The sequence below is a fragment of the Lithobates pipiens genome, unplaced genomic scaffold, assembly GCF_037356315.1.
Source record: "Lithobates pipiens isolate NorthernLeopardFrog02 unplaced genomic scaffold, aLitPip1_a1.2 Scaffold_18, whole genome shotgun sequence".
NCBI lineage: Eukaryota > Metazoa > Chordata > Amphibia > Anura > Ranidae > Lithobates > Lithobates pipiens.
This window is the reverse complement of record NW_027507758.1, coordinates 656423458-656443457: the sequence shown is the minus strand read 5'-3', so window position 1 is coordinate 656443457 and position 20000 is coordinate 656423458. Positions and strand designations below refer to the sequence as shown.

At 49.3% G+C, this 20000-nt stretch overlaps 1 protein-coding gene and 1 non-coding gene across 2 annotated transcripts in view; both read left to right on the top strand.

The window, feature by feature from the left end:
- The first annotated feature begins 735 nt into the window (after positions 1-735).
- LOC143986918 (ribosomal protein S6 kinase 2 beta-like) overlaps positions 736-20000 on the top strand; it is a 44315-nt gene continuing 25050 nt past the window's right edge. Inside the window, exons 1-6 of the mRNA XM_077485326.1 lie at positions 736-981; positions 1120-1208; positions 1347-1548; positions 1660-1854; positions 2242-2370; positions 2653-2831. Of these exons, the coding sequence (XP_077341452.1) occupies positions 736-981; positions 1120-1208; positions 1347-1548; positions 1660-1854; positions 2242-2370; positions 2653-2831 (1040 nt within the window). The remainder of the gene's footprint in view (positions 982-1119; positions 1209-1346; positions 1549-1659; positions 1855-2241; positions 2371-2652; positions 2832-20000) is intronic.
- Positions 5690-5762, top strand: TRNAG-ACC (transfer RNA glycine (anticodon ACC)). The gene has a single exon. It is a non-coding gene; the product is annotated as a tRNA-Gly (tRNA).

The following is a 20000-nucleotide window of genomic DNA, read 5'->3' as shown; positions in this document are numbered from 1 at the left end:
AGATGACATTCATTTTTATATGTAAAAGAAGAACATTTAAATGTCCACAGATTCTGTCTAACATTAATAAACGATCTGACCATTTTTTCTCTCTTTAGGTGGAAATGATGAATCCCTTAACCTCAGGGAACCGACCATACGAGTTCCATATACCAGCAAGAGCGAGAAAATCGCAACAACCATGGAGGACAAGGAGATTGAAGCCCCTCCATCAGTCATGGAGGGCAAGAAGATTGAAGCCCCTCCATCAAGCATGGAGGGCAAGGAAATTGAAGCCCCTCCATCAAGCATGGAGGGCAAGGAGATTGAAGCCCCTCCATCAAGCATGGAGGGCAAGGAGATTGAAGCCCCTCCATCAGTCATGGAGGGCAAGAAGATTGAAGCCCTCCATCAAGCATGGAGGGCAAGGAAATTGAAGCCCCTCCATCAAGCATGGAGGGCAAGGAGATTGAAGCCCCTCCATCAAGCATGGAGGGCAAGGAGATTGAAGCCCCTCCATCAAGCATGGAGGGCAAGGAGATTGAAGCCCCTCCATCAAGCATGGAGGGCAAGGAGATTGAAGACCCTCCATCAAGCATGGAGGACAAAGAGGTCGAAGTCACTCCGTCAGTCACGGAGGACAAGGAGAATGACTCAACGACTTCCATTCACAATCAAATGTCTTGGTGTTCTCCAACACCTAGCAGCACCACAAACCATTGGACATCTCTATCAGTCCCATGTAGTGGTGACATAATGGAGAAGTCATGTAAGCTATCCATGGAAAACTTCACTTTCCATGGAATTCTTGGACAGGGGGCTTCCGGGAAGGTAATGTTGGCCTCCCATCCTGCCACTACTAATAAGCTGGCAGTGAAGTTCATTAAGAAAAGGAAAGTACTCAATGATGCTGTACATAGTATCTTTACAGAGGTTGATGTGCTGCAACAAACCGGAGGAAGTCCATATATTACACATCTGTATGGAGCATTCCAAACAAAGGTAAGTGTCCTTTTATCTTCCCATTTCTTTCATCTTCTGAGAGGAGATCCCACACTGCATTGTGTGCGTATTTCTTCCTCCACCAAAGGGAAATTTTCAATGTCTACAATGTAACCTTTCTCTCTTCTTTTCTCACAGACTTATCTGGCCATTGTACTGGAGCACTTGAATGGCGGGAACCTCCAGGAATTGATCGATGTTGCTCCATTTGATGTCCAAATTTTAAGGTAAGTATAATGACTGGGACACGCTGCAGTCAGGGGTGGCTGACCACTGAACCTGTCCATCCATACACATATATACTATATATCACTTTGATTTGTAAGGATTTTCAGTTCTAATGCATATTTTTCTTTTTCCATCAGATATCTCACCGCGGAACTTGTGTGCGGCCTGCAGTACCTGCATTCTTCTGGGGTTGTCCACAGAGATATCAAGCCGGAGAACATCTTACTGGACCGCAATGGCTCCATCAGAATTGCGGATTTCAGCTTGGCCGCAACGAACGTCTCATCTTCTAGGAGGATTAAAGGATGCGTGGGGACACTAACTTATATGGCCCCAGAGGTAAGATAAAGATTCCTCCATCACCTATGCCAGCATGGCGTCACCTCTATCCTTAGCCTGGATAACCTGACAAGCTTATGCTCATCTTCTCTCTCTATTATGTTTCTACAGGTCTTCCGGCGCCAGGAATACTATTCAATGGCTGACTATTACTCCCTGGGAGTAACAATATACAAGATGGCCACGGGAAAACATCCATTCTACACCGACCAGAAGAGTCCTTATGGGTTGCAGGTGGCGATGAATATCAAGCCGCCTCATTATCCAGAGGACATGGACACTGACCTCAAAGACCTCATTGACCGAGTAAGTAGACAGCATTTCCTTGAACCCGCCATTGAGAACAAATCATGGCAGTTGGAGATTTAATGGAAAGATGACTTTTAGTACATCCCTAAGAACAATAAAAGGGTTAGTTCACAATTTCCAGAAAAACGTCCTATGCAGGTCGGAGTCATCTGTAGATAAACACAAAATGTGTCACTGTGACTAAAGCTAGATAATGCCCTTACTATAGGTGTAGGCCTTTTATGTACCACAAGAAGCCTGACCTGAAAACTCCCAAGACGTTGCTAGGATGTTGCTAAGTAGGGCCCAGACATTACTTGTAACCTGCACCATCACAGGAGCGAGCTCAGAGCTCAGACTTCTCATTGTTTCAGTGTTCTAATTGTATTTTATTTTTCTTTACAGCTCCTTTGTAAAAGCCAAAATCTGCGATCATACCTAGTACAAGACCTCAGGGGGCACCCATTCTTTAAAGGCATCAACTGGAAGGACGTGGAGACAAGAAAGACACGGCCGACACTGGATTCACCATCTGTAAGTATACCAATCAGTGAGGATCCTGAGTAAATCTGGGGGGGAGGGGGGGTATTTCCATGGCCGGAATTATTTTAACAGAATTTTCACATCCTTCTATGATCTTGATATAGACAGATTCTTGTGAAGGATGAGTTAGTGCAATGTAATGCTTCTTATGACCAATAGAGGGGGCTGAATGAGCCTGCTTGGGGTACTTTTCCACACACTGGGTCGTTGGGGTTCACCAAGCTTTGTTACCATCGATCAGGAATATTAATGAAAGACTTTTTCTCTTTCCAGATTCTGCTTGAAGTACCGGATAGAATAATAAAAGTGTCTGAATTTCTGTGCACCGAAGAACGGGACAAACCGATAAACCAAGAGGAAGAGGATCACTTCTGGGACTTCAGCTATGTCAGTGAGAGTCTGCAACTACGATCGCTGTCCTTTCCAACATCATCAGAGGACGGCAAGACCAGGCAACAACCGGAATCCACCTCTAGAACATCATCAATGGCAGACCATGAAACTCTACTGAGAGAGTGGCAGCTGTTCTATGAGGCTGAGACTGGACAACAACCAGTGTCCTCTCCAACACCATCATTGGCGGATTACGAAGCTCTAGAGAGAGAGTGGCAGCTGTTCTATGAGGCTGAGACTGGACAACAACCAGTGTCCTCTCCAACGCCATCATTGGCGGATTTCGAAGCTCTAGAGAGAGAGTGTCAGCTGTTCGATGAGGCTGAGACTGGACAACAGCCAGTTTCCTCCTCTCCAACACTATCATTGGCGGTCCACGAAGCTCTAGAGAGAGAGTGGCAGATATACTATGAGGCTGAGACTGGGCAACAACCAGTGTCCTCCTCTCCAACACCATCATTGGAGGAATACGAAGCTCTAGAGAGAGAGTGGCAGCTGTTCTATGAGGCTGAGACTGGACAACAACCAGTGTCCTCTCCAACACCATCATTGGCGGATTTCGAAGCTCTAGAGAGAGAGTGTCAGCTGTTCGATGAGGCTGAGACTGGGCAACAGCCAGTTTCCTCCTCTCCAACACTATCATTGGCGGTCCACGAAGCTCTAGAGAGAGAGTGGCAGATATACTATGAGGCTGAGACTGGGCAACAACCAGTGTCCTCCTCTCCAACACCATCATTGGCGGATTACAAAGCTCTAGAGAGAGAGTGGCAGCTGTTCTATGAGGCTGAGACTGGACAACAACCCGTGTCCTCTCCAACGCCATCATTGGCGGATTTCGAAGCTCTAGAGAGAGAGTGTCAGCTGTTCGATGAGGCTGAGACTGGACAACAGCCAGTTTCCTCCTCTCCAACACTATCATTGGCGGTCCACGAAGCTCTAGAGAGAGAGTGGCAGATATACTATGAGGCTGAGACTGGGCAACAACCAGTGTCCTCCTCTCCAACACCATCATTGGAGGAATACGAAGCTCTAGAGAGAGAGTGGCAGCTGTTCTATGAGGCTGAGACTGGACAACAACCAGTGTCCTCTCCAACACCATCATTGGCGGATTTCGAAGCTCTAGAGAGAGAGTGGCAGCTGTTCGATGAGGCTGAGACTGGGCAACAGCCAGTTTCCTCCTCTCCAACACTATCATTGGCGGTCCACGAAGCTCTAGAGAGAGAGTGGCAGATATACTATGAGGCTGAGACTGGGCAACAACCAGTGTCCTCCTCTCCAACACCATCATTGGAGGAATACGAAGCTCTAGAGAGAGAGTGTCAGCTGTTCGATGAGGCTGAGACTGGGCAACAACCAGTGTCCTCCTCTTCAACACTATCATTGGCGGTCCACGAAGCTCTAGAGAGAGAGTGGCAGATATATTACGAGGCTGAGACTGGGCAACAACCAGTGTCCTCCTCTCCAACACCATCATTGGAGGAATACGAAGCTCTAGAGAGAGAGTGTCACCTATTTGATGAGGCTGAGACTGGGCAACATCCAGTTTCCTCCTCTTCAACACTATCATTGGCGGTCCACGAAGCTCTAGAGAGAGAGAGTGGCAGATATACTATGAGGCTGAGACTGGGCAACAACCAGTGTCCTCTCCAACGACATCATTGGCGGATTTCGAAGCTCTAGAGAGAGAGTGTCAGCTGTTCTATGAGGCTGAGACTGAACAACAACCCGTGTCCTCCTCTTCAACACTATCATTGGCGGTCCACGAAGCTCTAGAGAGAGAGTGGCAGATATACTATGAGGCTGAGACTGGGCAACAACCAGTGTCCTCTCCAACGACATCATTGGCGGATTTCGAAGCTCTAGAGAGAGAGTGTCAGCTGCTCTATGAGGCTGAGACTGAACAACAACCCGTGTCCTCCTCTTCAACACTATCATTGGCGGTCCACGAAGCTCTAGAGAGAGAGTGGCAGATATACTTTGAGGCTGAGACTGGGCAACAACCAACGTCCTCCTCTTCAATATCATCATTGGTGGACCATGAACATCTACAGAGAGACCGGTAGCTGCTCTATGAGGTTGGGACAAGGAAACGGGGACCTAGGGGGCCTAGGCTTTCTCTCTTTCTTCCTCCATCCCCCTCCAGGGCAGCACACTGGTGTAGTAGGCGGCACAGTGGTATAGTGGGCGGTACAATGGTGTAGTGGGCGGCACAGTGGTGTAGTGGTTAGCACTATCACCTAGCAGCAATAGAGTCGCTGGTTCAATTCCAAACCACGATGCCATCTGCCTGGAGTTTGCATGTTCTCCCTGTGCCAGCGTGGGTTTCCTCCGGGTACTCCGGTTTCCTCCCACACTCCAAAGACATGCTCTTTTTCCTTCTCCCTCCACCCCCCTCTCTCTCTTTCTCCAAGAGGGTGGAGGGAGAAAGGGAGAGGGGGGATGGAGAAAGAAAGAGGGGGGGTTGGAGGGAGAAGGAAAGAGGGGGGTCTTTCCTTCTCCCTCCAACCCCCTCTCTTTCTTTCTCCATCCCCCCTCTATCCCTCCCCCATTACCACCCCCCTTTTTCTCTCTCTTTCTCCAAGAGGGTGGAGGGAGAAAGGGAGAGGGGGGATGGAGAAAGAAAGAGGGGGTTGGAGGGAGAAGGAAAGAGGGGGGTCTTTCCTTCTCCCCCAACCCCCTCTCTTTCTTTCTCCATCCCCCCTCTTTCCCTCCCCCTTCCCCCCCGTCCCCACCCCCCCTTTCATTCTCCATCTCCCCCTCTCTCCCTCCCCCTCTCCCTCCACCCCCCCTCACCCCTCCATCCCCCCTCCTGCTTCTCCCCTACCCCATGGACGTCCAGCATCATCTAGTCCAGCATCATCTAGTCCAGCCATTCTCCACCACACCACATGACCAGACATGGGGGGTGACCTGGATAGTTTCTGTAGTGTAGAGGTCATCACGTTTGCCTACCAGGCGAAAGGTCCCCGGTTCAAATCCGGGCAGAAACACATCACCCCCCAGTGCTGTATAAGGTGGAAGAGGATGTCTGAATTCCCCCCCGCCATGTGTCTTTTCCGGTAATAAGGTTTCAGGCCTGTAAACTCCCCCCCCCCATCTACCAGGCCTGAGAACACCTCGCCCTCCCATCCCCCTCATTCCTCTTCCCCATCACATTAGGGCGGCACAGTAGTGTAGTGGTTAGCACTCTCGTCTAGCAGTAAGAAGGGTCGCTGGTTTGAATCCCAACCATGACACTACCTGCCTGGAGTTTGCATGTTCTCCCTGTGCCTGCGTGGGTTTCCTCCCACACTACAAAGAAATGCAGGTAGGTTAATTGGCTTCTGTCCAAAATTTGCCCCTAGTATATGAATGGGGACCTTGGATTGTTGCTCCTTGAGGGTAAGGACCGATGTGAGTGTGCAATGTACAGGGATAGTGACAATTGTAGACACTCACTCAGGTTGAACTTGATGGACTGGTGTCTTTATCCAACCTTACTAACTATGTAACTATCACACCTATTGAAATGTCTTAAACAGTGGTCATGTCCAAGATGGCCACCTGAGCGGCTGCGTACTTCAGAGCTCTGCTGGCAGGGACTACTAATATCCTCTTGTGACAGAGGCCTTTGGGGGGGACTGAATGCCAGCCTCTTGCCCATCCATTATGGGCCCTGGCATTTGGGGGAAGGGTGCTCTTTGTGATCTGCATGCCTGGGGACCCCTGAGGTGGTGTTACTTGGATTCAGGTCCATGCCCCCCCAAGACACACAGACTCTGGATATGCATTTGCCATATTAATAATGTCATCAACTCCAGCCACCTGTCTGTTGTCTTCTTTAATGCAAATGAGTCTAGTCTGGCTTGACAGAGTATTTCACCTATTGTTTGTTTAATTAACATGCTAATTATATAGTTGTCTGCTAAGTGTTTACTAGAGGGGAGGGGGAGTATCCATGAGTAGCCCAACCTCGTTATCTAACCCCTTGTGTTAAAAGTGTATAAATACTGTATTCTGGTTCTAATAAAGAGTCCATGTCAGCAGCTAAGCAAGTCTCGTCTTGTTTTGTGCTTGGGAGTGGTTGGAATATCTGATATCTATATTCAGAGTGGGAGGAAGTGGTATATGACGGAAGCACTCAAGCGGAGTGTGGGGGATAGGATCTGTCACATCGGTGGCAAGCAGTGGGATGCTTCCTGCAGTCCGGGACATCCAAAATTCCACTTGTATCCAAGGTCCGGATAGCAGACTTCAGTCACCCCAGCGGAGATCTGGATCTGGCATCAGAGTTCCCGGGGCTGCTGTGGATCGTCCTTTCAGCATAACACCAGGACTGTGTCTGCAGATGAATACCTGGAGCTCAGTCAGCGGATACGGGTGGAGCTCTGGATTGGAGCCCTCCAGCTCGCTGGTATAAAGCAGGGCAAGTGCTTTCCAATCCAAGAGCAACGGGCCAGTGACCAACGGGCATTGCGGATGGCATTCTTGGGAGAGCAAACCCCAGGAGCAATGGGTGACTGAGTTGGACAGGCTGGGCCAGCAGGAGATAGAGCTGGACAATCATTATCGGGCTCTGCAATGGCACGCAGAGCAGGGATATGTAGGGGAGACAACAGAATGCTCTCCGGAGGGATATGACTTTGGTGGCCCTGGATTGCTGTGGGAGAGCCTTACAGATCGTTTTGTGTTTGGCGATGGGGGGGGAACCTACCCTTGAGGACCTGCGAGAATATAGAGAGGCTATGCTCAGTCTTGCAGGGGTCTCAGAGCTTAAACCTGACCTGGACCATTTTGCTAAGAAAGGAACAGCATCTGAAAAGGGGATACAGGAAACTGCTAGAACACATTTAGCAGCATGCCAGAGAAATGCTGGCAGCCGGACAGAGTAAATGACCCTCGGCCCCACACCTACTGAGGTCAACTATTCCTTGCAGCCAAGAAAGGAGATCATGCGGGCAGACTATGTGAGTTCACTTTGCCTGTCTAACGCATGTCCAGACCAGGTGAAGGTCTGGGACCTTGTTAGTCAACCTTTCATGGGGAGAAACGTGACAGACTCACAAAGGACAGGGGCTTTTGGAGGGGACTGAATGCTAGCCTCTTGCCCACCGATTATGGGCCCTGCCATTTAGGGGAATGGTGCTCTTTGTGAGCTGTATGCCTGGGGACCCCTGAGGTGGTGTTACTTTGGATTCAGGTCCATGCCCCGACCAAAGACACACAGATGTCAGTGATTGCACTATATCAATCTACGCTAACTACAAAGAATGAAGTGGTGGAGCTGGAAATAGGAGTTATGAGGCAGGATGTGGACAAACTCCGGTCCCGTGTTACTGAGACAGAGCACCAAGTAGGCCTTGCGGAGGAAACCATCACGGAGCACTCCTACAAACCAGACTCAAAGCACTGGAGTACAAGGCGGATGATGCGGAAAAGCGCAACAGGAGAAAAAATCTCTGCATTGTGGGGCTGGCAGAGGGAGTGGAGGGTAATAACCCTACAGTGTTTGTGGAGGACTTGCTGCGCACCCTGCTACGAAACGCTGACTTTTCTCCACTTTAATCTGTTGAGCGAGAGTACAGGGTTCTGCCTAGGCCTGGGCCCCTCATACTAAGAATCCTCAATTTCTAGGACAGGGATGAGGTGCTTCTTGTCGCCAGGATCCAGAAGCACGTGGCCTACCAGAACAGCAAACTGCTTATCTTCCCGGATTACTCTATTAAAACGCAGAAGCTCAGGAAATCCTTTGAGCAAGTGAAGGCAGCATTGCGGGCCTGCAACATAAAGTATAGCGTCATGTTCCCTGGCCAATTACGGATTCAAGATGGCAAATCGTTTTTCTTTTTTACATCCCCGCGGGAAGCATCAGCCTGGATTGACACCCTGCCTCCCCATCGATGACCATCTGGAGGAAGAGGATTACTCCTTCATACTCTATACCATTTTGCCTTTCCGTCTCAGATTGGTTTGTAACACAGGGGTATACCCCCTTCTCCTTTTGTTTTATGTTCCTAGTTGCCTGTTGGGGGCCCCCTGCCATAGAATACGTTTTGTACCCCTGTTTTGCAGGAGACTGTTCTTAATACACTGCCGATCCTTACTACCACCCCCTGGGGGGGGGGCTTAGCTCCTGGTACTGTATGGTATGCTGTTTTAGTACTGCCCTTGTCATGTTTGGCCATTTTGTTTTGCTCTGGCCATACTCCTGCTGCTCAGGATAAAAGTCTTCATCACTGCAGGCAAATTGTGCTACCTGACTGCCAGCATCTCTTGTACATTGTAGGTGCTTGCTACGTGAGCCAACACATCAGGCTCACGTCCCTCTAGGTTCTACCTTGTTAACTGTTTGGGGTTCATGCTCTCCATTTTTGGGATGGGGTGGGTTTATTTTTACAATTTTACGGAGGTAGTGGCCCCCAAACTGAGTAGTTCCTGGCTACCTAAACCTATTGGCCCATCTGGGTTAAATATATACATTTATTCCATAAACAATGTACTTTTAGCTGACAAAGACATATATAAGATGGCGACATTCCCAAAGCATGGGTCTACAAGACTTGGGGACAAAGTGGCATTGAGATAATGTAATGTAATGCTACATCCCTTCTCCCCCATCCCCCCCTCTTGTTGCTGTGTTTAAAGCGGGGTTCCACCCTAAAGTGGAACCTCCGCTGATCGGAACCCTCCCCCACTCCGGTGTCACAATTGGCACCTTTCAAGGGGGAAGGGGGTGGAGATACCTGTCAAAGACAGGTATTTACACCCACTTCTGGGCATAGCCTCCCATGGGAGTTGAATCAGTTGATTCAAGTCAAATTTGAATACTGTACCCTACAGAAATTGCATAGATTGTTCCCTGAAAGAGACCCCATATGGCCACGTTGTAGACACCACCCGGGTTCCTATATCCATATGTTCTAGGAATGCCCTGTGATTGGGTCCTACTGGCAGGCTGTTTTCACTGAAATCAATCTTAGATTACAACTTACCCTGGTACCCACCCAGTCTCTAGCATTATTGATGACCACCTCTCTTATCACTCTAAGCTTCTCATAGCATATCCCGGGCCATCTTATTAAGCGGGCACCCCTGGGCACTGTTCGGGGGCCCTGTGTGCACATGGGGCTCCATCAGGGCCGGTTCTGTCACAACCTTGCAGGATGCGGCAGAGGTGAGCTGGAGGGACTGCAGTGTGGTCTCTGCATGGACAAGTGACAACGATCAGCGCTGGGGCTGCCTGGTCCAGGAGTTGGGTGGTCACTTTTATTCTGCATGCGGGGCTGGCAATCACTTCTCTCTCCTGAATATTGGTAGCTCTGCCTCCACGGCAGCAGGTTGGGTGCATGGTGAACTGCACTGCCTATGTAGCTGCCTGTGCCGATCCAATCACTCACCATTCTCACCGGAGGATTCAGAGTCAACAGCACAGGACCTCAGTGTGCTGAAGATCCCTATAAACTGACCAATCCCCGCTTCCCTGCTGTGCCGGGGCTACCAACCCCACCCCCTGATGTGCGCACACACAGCATGCTGCTAGATAGGTGTGCGTGCAGCTGCAGCATGAAAACAGCAATTGGAGGAGAGCTAGAGGCTGGAAAATCTCTAAGTCCACCGTCCAGACATCCCCCTCAACATAAGAAATGTCCTTCTCTGCTACTCCGAGCCGCTTCACTCTATGCAGTGCGAGACCAGCATGCCAGTCTAAACAGGAATCGCACCGCTTTCCTCTTCAAATCACATGTGATTCTTCAGCACTGCGAATTGAGCCATTTAATCTGTATGGTCTAAATCACACCAAATCTACACCAAAGTGTAGCAGGACCCTTATTATTTCGACCAACCTAGAATCAGATCACATGAGTGTTCACACCAATTCTGAAAATCACACTGCGAAGGTGAGCTGCCATCTAGATAAAGGAAGGCCCGTAGACGTGGTGTATCTAGATAAAGGAAGGCCCGTAGATGTGGTGTATCTAGATAAAGGAAGGCCCGTAGATGTGGTGTATCTTGATAAAGGAAGGCCCGTAGACGTGGTGTATCTAGATAAAGGAAGGCCCGTAGACGTGGTGTATCTAGATAAAGGAAGGTCCGTAAACGTGGTGTATCTGGATAAAGGAAGGTCCGTAGACGTCGTGTATCTGGATAAAGGAAGGCCCGTAGACGTGGTGTATCTGGATAAAGGAAGGCCCGTAGACGTGGTGTATCTGGATAAAGGAAGGCCCGTAGACGTGGTGTATCTGGATAAAGGAAGGTCCGTAGACATGGTGTATCTGGATAAAGGAAGGCCCGTAGACGTGGTGTATCTGGATAAAGGAAGGTCCGTAGACGTGGTGTATCTGGATAAAGGAAGGCCCGTAGACGTGGTGTATCTGGATAAAGGAAGGCCCGTAGACGTGGTGTATCTGGATAAAGGAAGGTCCGTAGACGTGGTGTATCTGGATAAAGGAAGGCCCGTAGACGTGGTGTATCTGGATAAAGGAAGGTCCGTAGACGTGGTGTATGTAGATAAAGGAAGGCCCGTAGACGTGGTGTATCTAGATAAAGGAAGGTCCGTAGACGGGGTGTATCTGGATAAAGGAAGGCCCGTAGACGTGGTGTATCTAGATAAAGGAAGGCCCGTAGACGTGGTGTATCTAGATAAAGGAAGGCCCGTAGACGTGGTGTATCTGGACAAAGGAAGGTCGGTTGGCATGGACCACAGGGGTGAGTACATGGATTGAAAACTGGCTACAAGGGCGAGTTCAGAGGGTGGTGATTAATGGGGGGTACTCGGAATGGTCGGGGGTGGGTATTGGGGTCCCGCAGGGTTCTGTGCTGGGACCAATGCTGTTTAACCACTTCAGTACCCGGCCATAGTCATATGACGGCCTCGGTATTTCGCTGCTCCTGCGGGGGCCCGCAGCGCGGCGATCGTGATTGAGGTGTGTCCCTCGGACACAGCCCATCCCCGATCTGTGTGGTTTCCATCCCCATCCACACCCCCCGATACATGTGACCGGCCGTGTCCAATCACAGCCGGTCACATGTACTGCGCCTAGGGGATGCGGCTTGTCACCCTGACACAGCCCAACCCCCATCTCAGTAAAGAGCCCATGAAATTAGTTCTTTACCACGTGACCGGCCGTGTCCAATCACAGGCGGTCACAGAATGTAAACAAACCGCGGTAACGAGATGTTGCCGGGTTCTCCTCCACACACACGGATCGTATGTGAGGAGGAGATTGCGGTTACATCTCATTACCGCCCAGTGTACACAATTCACACACTGATTACCCCCCAATAAAGAGGACCTGTCACCACCCATCACAGCCCATCTGAGTACCTATGTGCAGCCCATGCCTCATAGAATACACATTGGGGTGTCTGCTTTCCAAAATGGGGTCATTTTGTGGGCAATTCCATTGTCCTGGTGCTGTGGGGCCTTAACAAATGTAATAGGTCGTTAGGAAATTAGAGGTGTCATTTATGCTCCTTGAACACCTGAAGGTGCTCCCTCAATGTTGGTCCTCTGTATGTGGTCAGGCTGTGTAAAAGTCTCACACATGTGGTATCGCTATACTCAGGAGGAGGAGCAGAATGTATTTTGGGGTGTAATTTGTTGTATGCATATGCTGTGCGTGATAAATAACCTGATAATATGACAATTGTGTAAAAAAAAAAAAAATAAATAAAAAAAAAAACACATTTTTCTTTTTCCCAAGAATTGTGGGAAAAAATGACAACTTCAAAAACCTCCCCATGCCTCCTACTAAATACCCTGGACTGACTACTTTTCATAAAGGGGAGATTTGGGGGGTATTTGTAGTTTCCTGACATTTCAGAGCCTCAGGAAATGAGATCGGCCGTCAGTGCATCAGATGTGATCAGATGTGATCAATGTTCAGTGATTGGCACCACAGCTTGTGGACTCGATAACTTTCACAGAGACAAAATAATATCCACTGATTTGGTTATTTTTACCAAAGAGATGAAGAAGTAGAAATTTTGGCCCAAATTTATGAACAAAAATGACTTATTTGCTAAATAGAAACTATAAAAAAAGTGGGGTTTTTTTTTCAAAATTTTCGCTCTTTTTTCACTTATATCGCAAAAAATAAAAAACCCCCAAAAGAAATCTCTATGTGTATGAAAAAAAAATGATAAATATGTTGTTTGTGTACAGTGTTACCTGACTGAGTAATTGTCATTCAAAGTATGAGAGCGCTGAAAGCTGAACATTGGTCTGGAAAGGAAGGAGTATAAATGCCGGTAATGAAGGGGTTAATTTGTACAGAAATGACCTGGAGGAGGGGGATGGGGGAAACAGTCCAATCTCTGTATTTGCGATAAGAAGCCAAGCCGGGCAATAACTTCTCCGCACGATGTGGAAACCTTCAAAGAAGATCTGACCAAATCAATGGGGGGAGGGGCAACTACACATGGCAAATGAGGATCAATGTAGAGAGATGTAAAATAATGTATTTGGGGGGCAAAAATCTGAATGTAATCTATAGACTGGGGGGAAGGAACCTCTGGGGGGATCTAGGATGGAGAAGGACTGGTGACCCCACAATATATAAATATCGGACTGGTGACCCCACAATATATAAATACTGGACTGGTGACCCCGTAATATATAAATACCGGACTGGTGACCCCACAATATATAAATAAAAGACTGGCAACCACACAATATATAAATTCATGACTGGTGACCTCACAATATATAGAAATTGGACTGGTGACCCCACAATATATAAATACCGGACTGGTAACCACACAATATATAAATACCGGACTGGTGACCCCCAATATATAAATACCGGACTGGTAACCACACAATATATAAATACCGGACTGGTAACCACACAATATATAAATACCGGACTGGTGACCCCACAATATATAAATACCGGACTGGTGACCCCACAATATATAAATATCGGACTGGTGACCTCAGCAGTATAACAAGACTCGTGGCCACTCATTAAAATGAGAAGAAAAGAGGTTGAACCTCGCACTATGTAGCGGGTTGTTTGCTGTAATGCCCGGTACACATGACCGGACTTTCCGACAGAAAAGGTCGGACGGAATCTTTCTGTCGGATAATCGGAAGGTGTTTGGGCCTCATCTGACTCTTTTTCTTCTGAGGGATCTAGAAATAGAACATGCTGGAAATATTTCCGACGGAAGCGACTCGTATCGGGAATTCCGCCGGTCTGTGCGCCGCTCCGAAGGACCAGAACCGACGCTGTGAAGGAGACGGAAGCGATCGGCGCGGAAAATCGAGCGTTCCCATTGGACAGCACATTCCTCACGCTGCTCATTCTCCCATCTTCAGATTCTTTTCTTCTTTCTTCATCATTTCTCCTCTTCTCAGGAATTATATTCTAGTTGTTAGAAGTCGGATCTCCAGAACAATCTTTACAATTATTCTTCATTCTCCTCTTTTATCATTTTTTATTTCATGAAGATTTATTTTCGGATTTCGGAATTATTTTCTAGGGATCTCCATAGAATTTGATGTTACCACAATAACATTATTATCTTGTATTTCTTCTTCCCCTCGAGGAGGTAGGTGTCCCTCGTCAATATGACATTGTCTTTTAGAAATGTACCTACCTACTCACAAACAAACTCAATAAAACACAAAGGAAAGTATTTTCTGAAAATAAAATCTCCATTTATTCCGGGTAACAAAATAAAGAGGAAGGCAACGCCGGAGAAACTTTTGGAATTTGTGAAACCTTTTGGCCCCCAGGGCACAATTCAATCCTGTGGAAAAGAAAATTGGGATCTTGAGGAGTCCATATAATAGGGAGCACAATATGGACCAGGAATGCCAGAGATCAGGACCAGCCGCAGATGACAGATCTATCCCCAGGCTGTGGCACTACCATAGCCTGCGTCCTCTGAGCCCAGGTCATCACTTTCTTCTCTTCACTGCGGCCTTCCTTGGAGGCTGCGCTTCTGGTGGTGGACTTGTGGCAAGAAGAGGAGGGAGGAGGAGGAGGAGGATGGGCTTGCCCATATATGTGGCTGTTCTCACTCAGCTGACCCCTCAACCCCTTCTGAAGGGCCTCATAAAAAATGTCCTCACCGAGGAGGCATTGGTCCTTCTGTAAGTCCAGCAACCTGGTGGCTAGAAAGCAGGCATAGACCTCTTCAGAGTTGAGGGGCTCCTCAGGAAATGGCTGACATCCCTACTGAGGCCCAGTGCTGCGTTCTCCGTAACTGTCCTCATCCTGGGCCTTTTGGTGGTAAGGCAGAGGGGAGGCACCTAGGATTGGGCGAGGGCTCCTACTGGGCCTAGCCACCTCCTGGCTGCCTCTGGGCACGGCCTCCTCCTGACTGACACTTGACACGGCCTCCTCCTGGCTGCCACTTTCCAGACCCTCCTCCTGGCTGCCGCTGGGCACGGCCTCCTCCTGGCTGACGCTGGGCACGGCCTCCTCCTGACTGACACGGCCTCCTCCTGGCTGCCACTTTCCAGACCCTCCTCCTGGCTGCCGCTGGGCACGGCCTCCTCCTGGCTGACGATTTCCAGACCCTCCTCCTGGCTGACGCTTTCCAGACCCTCCTCCTGGCTGACGCTTTCCAGATCCTCTTCCTGGCTGCTGATGGGCACGGCCTCCTCCTGGCTGGTGATGGGCACGGCCTCCTCCTGGCTGGCGATGGGCACGGCCTCCTCCTGGCTGGCGATGGGCACGGCCTCCTCCTGGCTGCCGCTGGGAACGGCCTCCACCTGGCTGATGCTTTGGCACGGCCTCCTCCTGGCTGACGCTTTGGCACGGCCTCCTCCTGGCTGACGCTTTGGCACGGCCTCCTCCTGGCTGACGCTGGGCACGGCCTCCTCCTGGCTGACGCTGGGCACGGCCTCATCCTGGCTGACGCTGGGCACGGCCTCATCCTGGCTGCCGCTGAGCACGGCCTCCACCTGGCTGACTTTTTCCAGACCCTCCTCCTGGCTGACGCTTTCCAGACCCTCCTCCTGGCTGGCGCTTTGGCACGGCCTCTTCCTGGTTGCCGCTGGGCACGGCCTCCTCCTGGCTGACGATTTCCAGACCCTCCTCCTGGCTGACGCTTTCCAGACCCTCCTCCTGGCTGACGCTTTCCAGACCCTCCTCCTGGCTGACGCTTTCCAGACCCTCCTCCTGGCTGACGCTTTCCAGACCCTCCTCCTGGCTGACGCTTTCCAGACCCTCCTCCTGGCTGACGCTTTCAAGACCCTCCTCCTGGCTGACGCTTTCAAGACCCTCCTCCTGGCTGACGCTTTCAAGACACTCCTCCTGCCTGATGCTTTCAAGACCCTCCTCCTTGCTGACGCTTTCCCGACCCTCCTCCTGGCTGCCGCTGGGCACGGCCTCCTCCTGGCTGCCGCTGGGCACGGCCTCCTCCTGGCTGCCGCTGCTACTGGTTGCTTGAGCAACGTTTGTTTCTAACTCCCCTGTGTAACCTGTTTACCTGTCTTCTCGTGATCTGATCTCCTGTGTACCGACCCGGCTTGTTCTGATTACGTTGTCTGCAGCCCGCCCTGACCTTGGCTCACTACCTGACTTTCCTTGCTTCATCCATCCATCCTTCTCTACAGTGTCTTCGGGTACTAACCTAGCAAGCAGGGTGAACCCGGGGTCGTGACCTGGGGTTAGCACGCAGCTAATCTAAACCTTCGTGAGAGGGTCCCTGACAGAACACCGGCTGACTCTTAGATTCCACGCCCCGGGGGATCCCGTGTCACCTGCTCGCCTGAGGGTTCACTGTGAGTAGCACCATGACACATATGCTACAATGTTGGCACCAGGAACAAGAAACTGGTTTTACATACACTTAACCGTACAGAAACCTGAGCAATTCAAACTGAGCGAGTGACGAGAAAGATATATAAGTAGAGAGGTTGCCTTCAGTGATGGCCAAAACATTGGCTAGATCCATAAATATTGAGCAGCTGAATCTCTATGTAACAATGGTGTAAAGCAGTGGTCTCCAAACTGTGGCCCGGGGGCCAGATACGGCGCTTTGCTTTTGTAGCAGATGACATTTGGGATCAAATGCCACACGCATTGTAAATTTAGTTTTTGTCTCAGGACCTTACAGTACTGAGGGGTAATCGTGTAGGTAAGCCTAAAACCAGTCTGGCCAGGCCATTATTGATATTCTGCCTGGTCATGTGAGCGGTGAGGTGCACATGACAGGCTAGAACCAGGTCTGGTTGGATGTTTGGGTATCGGCCCTCTCTGAGCCAATCAGCGGGAGTGCCGGGCCTGCTGAGGAGTTTGGGAGGGGGTACTTAAGCAGGTGTGGGTCACGTGTTCGGGGTCCGGAGTTGTTCGTGAGACCCGTGTGGTCTATTCTGGTTCCAGGATGGGGTATCCCCGTGAGGGGTCACAGGGTGTCTGACATCCCACAGCATGTTCCTATCAGTGGCCCCTGATATACCCTTCTGGTCTGGGGTGAGGATTCGTCTGTTCCCAAGTCTCGCAACCTGCTGGTCCGAGGAGCTGTAACTGAGGGAGGATTCAGAGTGTCTGGGTGTCCGGGTGTGCTCTCGGCTTGGAGGGACACCACAGCTAATGCAAGTGATCGGGGGAGGACTCTTCGGAGGAGGGCCGGCAAGTGGAATCCTGAGAAGTGCCTGGTTACTGAGTTGGGAAGGACATTGACGAGTCCGCACTTTTCCAGTACCTCAAATGAAGCTGGAGACGTTCCAGGTACGGAGGAAAAAGGTTCCTGTTTATCTTCAGTTGATTGTTCAAGTTTTGAGTCAACGTGCCGACAGCCATGATCTCTGGCTAGAGGTCTGTTCAGCCTTGAAGTGCCCAGCTGCGAGTAGCTACTCTCTGGGTGGAAGTAGAGACTTTGTTACAACCAGCAGTTCAAGGTACCTGAGTTCTTCACCCCGTGCCCTCTGTTCCCTAAGAGACTGTGTTTTGTGAAAGTTCTACTACAAAATGAAACCTTTTGAAAGGACTTTATCTGTGTCAGTGTACAAGTCGTTGGGTGTCCACCCTGGGAACCCCTAGATGTGGAGGAGCAGGCCGAGAGAAGGTAACCGGTAAGCCCATTCAGTCCAGTCCACCCTGCAACGGGTTATAGGCGCTACATTAGGATCACAGGCAGCAATTATAACCCCCATCATTGGTGTCACTGGAAGGAATTATAACCACCAACATTGGGGTTATTGGCAACAATTATAAACCCCAACAGAAGAGTCAAAGGCAGCAATTATACACCCCTACATCGGGGTTACTGGTAGCTATTATAACCCCCAATGTTGGGGTCACTGGAAGCAATCATAACTCAAATCTTTGGGGGTCACTGGCCACAATTATAATCCCAAACATTGGGGTTACTGGTAGCTATTATAACCCCCCAACATTGGGGTAACTGGTAGCAATTATAACCCCGAACATGGGGTCACTGGAAGCAAATATAACCCCCAAAATTGTGGTCACTGACGCCAATTATGACTCCAACATTGGGGTCACTGGTAGCAATTATAACCCCCAACATTGGGGTCACTGGTAGCAATTATAACCCCCAACATTGGGGTCACTGGCAGCAATTATAACCCCCAAAATTGGGGTCACTAGCACCAATTATGACTCCAACATTGGGGTCACTGGAAGCAATTATAACCACAGATATTGGGGTCACTGGTAGTAATAAAAATTGCCAACATTGTTGTCACTGGAAGCAATGATAACCCCACAGATTGGGGTCACTGGTAGCAATAATAACCCCCCAACATTGGGTTCAATCATAGCAATTAAAACCCTCAACATTTGAGGTCACTGGAACCAATCATAACCCCCAAAAATTGGGTCACTGGCAGATATTATAACCCACAACTTTGGGGTAATTGGTACCAATTATAACCCCCAATATTGGGTTCACTGGTACCAATTATAGCCCACAACATTGGGGTCACTGTAAGCAATTATAACCTCGAACATTGGGGTCACTGGTGGCAATTATAACCCCCAACATTGGGGTCACTCAAAGCAATTATAACCCTCATCTTTGGGAACACTGGAAGCAATAAAAACCCCCAAAATTGGGGTCACTGGAAGGAATTATAACCCCAAATTGTGGGGTCACTGGCAGCAATTATAACCACCAACTTTTGGGTCACTGGTAGCAATTATAATCCTCAACATTGGGGCTACTAGTAGAAATTGTAACCCCCAACATTGGGGTCACTGGTAGCAATTTTAACCCCCAAAATTGGGGTCACCAGTAGCAATCATAACCCCCCACATTGGGGTCACTGGTAGCCATTAAAACCCCCAACATTGAGGTTACTGGTAGCAATTATAACCCCAAACATTGGGGTCACTCAAAGCAATTACAACCCCCATCATTGGGGTCTCTGGTAACAATTATAACCCCCAACATTGGGGTCACTCAAAGCAATTATAACCCCCGTCTTTGGGGACACTGGTAGCAATTATAACCCTCAAAATTGGGGTCACTGGAAGGAATTATAACCCACAACATTGGGTTTACTGGCAGATATTATGAAAACCCAATTATAATCCCCAACTTTGGGGTCACTGATAGCAATAATAACCCCCAACATTGACGTAACTAGTAGCCATTATAACCCCCAACATTGGGATCACTGGTAGCAATTATAACCCCCCAACATTGGGGTCACTGGTAGCAATTATAACCCCCAACATTGGGGTCACTGGCAGATATTCTAAAACTCCAACTTTGGGGTCACTGGCAGCAATTATAACCCCCATCTTTTGGGTCACTGGTCGCAAGTATAACCCCCAACATTGGGGTCACTGGGTGCAATTATAACCCCCAACATTGGGGTCACTGGTAGAAATTAAAATCCCCAACATTGGGGTCACTGGTAGCAATTATAAAACCCAACATTGGGGTCCCTGGTAGCAATAAAAAACAACAACACTGGGGTCACTGGAAGTAATTATAAACCCCCCAAGATTGGGGACACTGTAACCAATTATAACCCCCAACATTGGGGTCACTGGCATCAATTATAACCCCCAACATTGGGGTCACTGGCAGCATGTATAACTCTCAACATTGGGGTCACTGGCAGCAATTATAACCCCCAACATAGGGGTCACTGGTAGCAATTAGAACCCCAAACATTGGAGTCACTTTCAGCAATAATAACCCCCAACATTGGGGTTACTGGAAGCAATAATAACCCCCAACATTGGGGTCACTGGCAGCAATAATAACTGCACCATTGGGGTCAATGGTAGCAATCATAACCCCAAACATTAGGG